Source organism: Hetaerina americana, unplaced genomic scaffold (genome assembly GCF_022747635.1).
Source record: "Hetaerina americana unplaced genomic scaffold, ioHetAmer1.1.p SCAF_12, whole genome shotgun sequence".
Lineage (NCBI taxonomy): Eukaryota > Metazoa > Arthropoda > Insecta > Odonata > Calopterygidae > Hetaerina > Hetaerina americana.
In genome coordinates this window covers 335980-341399 of record NW_027286292.1, presented here as the reverse complement: position 1 = coordinate 341399, position 5420 = coordinate 335980, and the positions used below count along the sequence as shown (strand labels likewise).

The following is a 5420-nucleotide window of genomic DNA, read 5'->3' as shown; positions in this document are numbered from 1 at the left end:
TGTTTTACACCACTACAACGCACATAGCTGTTCTATTTGTTATGGCCACCTTTACGGACATAAACAGTGTCGCGCTACCTTAAGTTCACCGAACAGTAGCACCAACAGTAAAAGTTTGAATGATGTAATTGGTTATAATTAAAGGAAATAAATGAAAACTAACGCAATAAAGCTATATTTCATAAAATGTTACTGTAACATAAAATATAAATGAATAAGTACATTAGCTAAAATGGCCCGGAGGGAAACCAAAGTACACTATGAACATGAAAAGGTTATTAAAGCCAGAGTGATTAAATTATTAAAAACTGGCGATTTTGGGTTCAAATTTTACACAATAGAGAATAGTTTCCACTAATATTAGATATTATCAAGGTCTATGTACCTTGGCGGATGAGGGCAAGTCGGGAGTAAAATTATTCTCGGATCTACGATTCGCGGTACTGGTTGTTGCAACCATGGCCAGTTGGATAGGCAAGACAACCCCAATTGTAAATACGGTTATACTTAATAAATGAAAAAGAAACACTTTGTTCCAATCCACCACTTTATTACAGGTACGACTAGTTTCGACGCTACGGCGTCATCCTCAGGTAGCGTCCGTAGCGTCGTATCCGTAGCGTCGAAACTAGTCGTACCTGTAATAAAGTGGTGGATTGGAACAAAGTGTTTCTTTTTCATTTATTAAAATGAACTTCCACAAAGTTGAGGCTGAAACTATTGAACGGTTATACTTATTTATGGGTAAAATTTTAAACTTTAAATATAGTGATATAGTTTTCAACAACTTACAAACCAATTACCTCACTTTAACTTCCATTTTTCATCATAAGTTATTCTCGTTTTAAAATACATTTTCATTGTCACCAAGTATTTATTCCGTTATTTTAGCCAATGCATACGCCAGGCAAGAGTCACAACGAATTTGGGTAACATACGGTTAGAATAGTTCACTTTTGCATAATCTGATATACCCTTTGCGAAAAACGAACTCTCTCCAGTGACGACGCATATATGATTCAATTTGGTCGAAATTAGTTAAACATAGAACAAAAAGAAGGAAATCACGAATATAGTTGAAGCTTCGATGGACAAGCTGTCATCCTCCTGCGGCGAATGTCTCTTTTAATATGTGTTAATAAGTTTTATATATCACCTTATGCTTGTGACTGACCTTATATTATGCCTGTGAAATACACACATATTTGCGAATTATACCTCCTCGCCACGTCAAGCGGCAGTCTGGATTTTGTGAGGGTACTAATACTAGTAACAAAAAAATACTCGGAATGCTATCTTACGAATTATAATACAAAATGTCATATATTACGATACGGTCATGAACTTTTTCTATAGCGTAAATATTAAAAAACTGACCACCTTATTAATCACTTTAAATAAAGAAATACAGAGTTGTGTGACTTCCTAACGCTGTAACAGAATTTACCGCGACTTCCCAATGATATATGACCAGGTTTGCATTACGTAGTTCAGTTGTTTGCGTGCTTCAAATTCGCTGTACTCGCAAAGCAACCACTCAGAATTCGTGATAAGTTGACGTCTTCAGTGTCACGTAATTTGTGACTAGCTGTACGCCGTATGTGTACTGCTAATGTATTTTGAAAATGTTGTATGTATTTTAAATTTCTTAGTTTTTTAGGAGTGAAATTATTTCGTTTTCTTTCGTCAAGAGCTTAACCATCCTCATTTCTGCAGTCGGTCATGTTCAGAAATGCACCCCCCTGTAAAGGTCTACTGCCGTTTAATCTTTCGAGGTTTAGATTTCAGCCACAATAATATATTATCCGTGCGATTTGCATCGGCAAAAACACAGCCTAGTTCTATCCCTAATGAACATTTCTTTGCATTTCAATGGTGGAGGACAAGGTTGTTAAGAATCCAATTGTTGTATGATGAAATTACCGGTTTGAAAGAAGTACATGATGCTCAGACTCGGGTTCTTGATGTACGTATGGAGGATTTATATAATTATTATGGTAGTTTTAGGTAAATGGTCGTGCACATGCGCATTATAAATATTTAATGGGAATTATTTTTTCGTTATGTAGGCTGAGAAACATTTCGTGTTAGCCCAGGAAGAAAGGAGAAACATTCAAACTAAGTTAGCGGGACTTCAAAAACAGTTAAAGCAAATATATGCGGAGTTGGATAAAACACCACGGGGAGAGGAGAGATATGTACAGTTAATAACGATGGTAAGTTCCTAAAGAGGACATAGGCTGTGAATTTGACGAACATAACTCGATTGCATATTATCAATCTTATCTCTATTTGTAGGAGCATGCTGTGATAAAGGAAGAGAAGATGATTAATGAGGTATTTCATCAGAAAGAAAGGGAAGAGAGAGATCATTTTAGCGCGTTGTCGTCCGCTGTCAAAATGGGACATGAAAAAGAAAGAGCTCAAGCAGAACGTACGAAGTACTGGTCAATTATTGGGTCAGTGTTTGGGACCTTATTAGGAATGCTTGCAAGTTCCATTATGAACGATCTTCGTATGCGGGAACTCAGGAACATAGTGGGCAAATCTGTGAATGTGGATGTTGAAAAGAGAAAGGAATATTCAGAATTATTAATTGAAAACAAGAATAAGCTTGAAATATTGGTAGCTTCTGTTCAGCAGCTAAATGAAACTGCTGCTGTTCATCCCAAGCCTGTGGAAGCGGTTAAACTCGGGCATGATGCATTAATTCCTAATGCTTTAATTACATCTTTGGTGGTGTCTGCCATCGTTATTTTCATCAAAGCAATCATGTGAAAAAAATCAACTTAGCTTGTTGTATATTGTTTCCAATTTTATCACGTTACCGTGTGAAACATTTTGTATGTCAATAGTTGGTTATATTATATGGTTTTATTGTTGATAAATAATGCTTTTATATTACGGTGAATCTCTTATGTAAAAGTATAACACACCTTTTCCCTGAACATTTTGAATCCAGGTATTTATTACACCACAGACAGCATACGTTAACCTTGTTAGTACATTGTGCCAGCCATGTATGTATCTGCATTTCCACTGTTGTATTAGCAAGATTTATCCTTTAGAAAACATTGCATTGCATCTACCCTTTCTTGTTACAATGCTGCGAAAGCAACCTTTGTCAAGGTTGAAATAACTTGACTGTCAGTGCAGCTGTAAAGATGTGAGTTTACTGCATAATGGCAAACTTTTTAACTCTTGCAATCAAAAGATGTTATCACTTACAATAACAGTGCATGTACATTGATGATATAGGATAATGTCAGTATTTACCACCAGAGAGGAATTGGTGTGAGTGGGAGAAAGATTCTGTGGAAAATATAAAACCCTTTTTATTTTATAATAGGAATCTTTATTTATTATTATCTATTAATATAGATATAATATTTCAGCAACAAACAGCACCACTAAGTGTTGTTTGTTGCAGAAATTTGTAAATGTTTCATTTACTCTACTATTCGGAATGATGTGATATATTTTAAATCTAGTTTGGAGTCTGTCAATTCAATATGCATGCCACAAAGAAAATTAGCAATATTTGTCGACAAATTCTTTGTTGAAAAATTTTATTACCTGCAGTAATAATAATTGATTTTTAAAGTTGCAAGTGATCTTCCTGTAAAAATTCTATCACCTGCAATGCATAGTAAATCAATGTCGTGACCTTCATTAGTATTTTAAAAATTAGTAGATATGATTATATTAGCTAGGATTAATTACTCTAGATCAACTGCCAATCAAAGTTCAATTGTTACTATCATCAGTGGCACCCTCAAAAGTAATCTTGCGAATGTTGTTTACACCATGCCACTTCAAATTATGATAAGTACATTATTTCTGGTTCATGTCAATGGTAATGTGTCTTTGGCTTCATATAGCTGAAGTTTGTACTAGTGACAAAACTCATCTGACTTATTCTTTGGTCAGTGAACTGCATCTGAGAAAAGAACTTCAAATTAAAGCTGGAGAGCTTTCTCTTGGATTGTACTTGGCAGTGCACCCGAGGGGTGCAAGTGCACTGTTTTTCCTTTTTTTATTGCTCAGTGAAAATATTTGTCAACTTCTTTGAAACCTGGATGATTAGACTTTTTATATTTATAGTTTTCATATTTTCGAGTCCTCTTTTAGTATAGTCTATTATGTTTTCTTAAAGCCCATTGGTATTTGTGCTGCGATCAGTTAATCATTATGTTCAACTTCCTCGACATCACACCTGCAGCTACTGAATTTGTCCTCTGTAATCATGAAGTCTTTCTGTTCATTTGCCTTATCTCCAAAAGGAATTTCATCATGACTTCTCAGAATAGCACTGCCTTTGTTTCGCTGGCTAACCTAACTCCATAAAGTAGTTGTAAATTAAGTTTAAAGCAGTTTCTCAAGATTTTGTAGGCTGTGTCAAATTTTTCTAGGGCAAAGTTATGCTTCACTTCTGCACAAAAACATCTTCCTGTCTTCTCTTGCTTTTCTCACCTTATTGCTGGAATAATGTCTAAATGTCGTCATAATTGTCCTGCCTCAGTTCTTGAATTTTTTCATTTCTCTTTTAGGCCAGCTATTTCGTTCGTCATCCATGGTTTCCTCACCACTTGTTTCCTTTAGTTTCTTATGCTGTTTCCAATAATTCACAAGAGAGTTAATGTCACATGAATAGGGTAAAAAAGAAGAGTTGAAAGGTTTCCACATCACATTTCTATGGCCGTCAAAGTAATCATTGACATGACTGCAGTGTATTAAGTATTCCTCTACTGATTACCATGGTCTCAACCTGCACTGAAATGAATGAAGGCTGCTGCCCTGATTATTAGTTATTAATGCCAAATAAAGGCACTTTCACAGGATTTTTAACTCATCTAGTTATGCTGTGGGGATCAAGATGGTGTGGTGGCTAACGTACTGGCTTCCCACCCAGAGAGTCCAGTTTCGAATCCTGGAGATGGCAGATATTTTTCAGTATATTGCGATCCCTACTTGAGTTACTTTGTGGAGAGCACCTAAAGTGTATTGTCATCCATCGATTAGGACGTTAAACTGTGGACCCCTTGGTTCCTTCTGATAAGAGTAGGCTACTTCTGAGGCCGGGTTTCTCTCCACCTTTCCTCCATCCCTAATGGCCAATTGTCCTCACCTCCCCTAAATATACTATTACTACTAGTTAATTATGTACTCCTCTGTCCTCATATGCCCAAGAATTGATAATCGTTAACTGCTAATGCTTATTTGCAGGTAACTTCTACAACTAAGGGTTTTACTGCCATCAAAAATCATTGCATGTGTGATGGAATTTAGCCATGAGACTTTGAAGATGATTTTTTTAATAGATTATAAAACAAAGAAATCAAGCTGAAGGTCAGTTTGATAGGAGATTTGACCTAATAGTAAGTCTATACTAATACCTCATGCCCAATGGCTTCAAAAAT

At 35.8% G+C, this 5420-nt stretch overlaps 1 protein-coding gene across 4 annotated transcripts; it reads left to right on the top strand.

The window, feature by feature from the left end:
- The first annotated feature begins 1517 nt into the window (after positions 1–1517).
- LOC139685632 (mitochondrial potassium channel-like) lies at positions 1518–2891 on the top strand. 4 transcript variants are annotated; one of them, XM_071582573.1, is made up of 5 exons: positions 1527–1630; positions 1717–1775; positions 1882–1966; positions 2070–2216; positions 2299–2891. In XM_071582573.1, exons 1-5 carry the CDS (start codon positions 1613–1615, stop codon positions 2776–2778), a joined length of 789 nt encoding a protein of 262 aa, XP_071438674.1. In that variant the 5' UTR covers positions 1527–1612; the 3' UTR covers positions 2779–2891. The 4 variants fall into 4 exon arrangements, with proteins under 4 accessions (XP_071438673.1, XP_071438674.1, XP_071438672.1 ...); XM_071582571.1 differs by having other exon boundaries at positions 1717–1966; XM_071582575.1 differs by lacking the exon at positions 1717–1775 and having other exon boundaries at positions 1611–1630.
- Positions 2892–5420: the final 2529 nt, after the last annotated feature.

Excerpts from the sequence above, each read along its gene's own strand:
- LOC139685632 (XM_071582571.1), top strand. Across the intron at positions 1,967-2,069 it reads CTCAGACTCGGGTTCTTGAT|GCTGAGAAACATTTCGTGTT; the intron begins GTACGTATGGAG and ends TTCGTTATGTAG. Across the intron at positions 2,217-2,298 it reads ATGTACAGTTAATAACGATG|GAGCATGCTGTGATAAAGGA; the intron begins GTAAGTTCCTAA and ends CTCTATTTGTAG.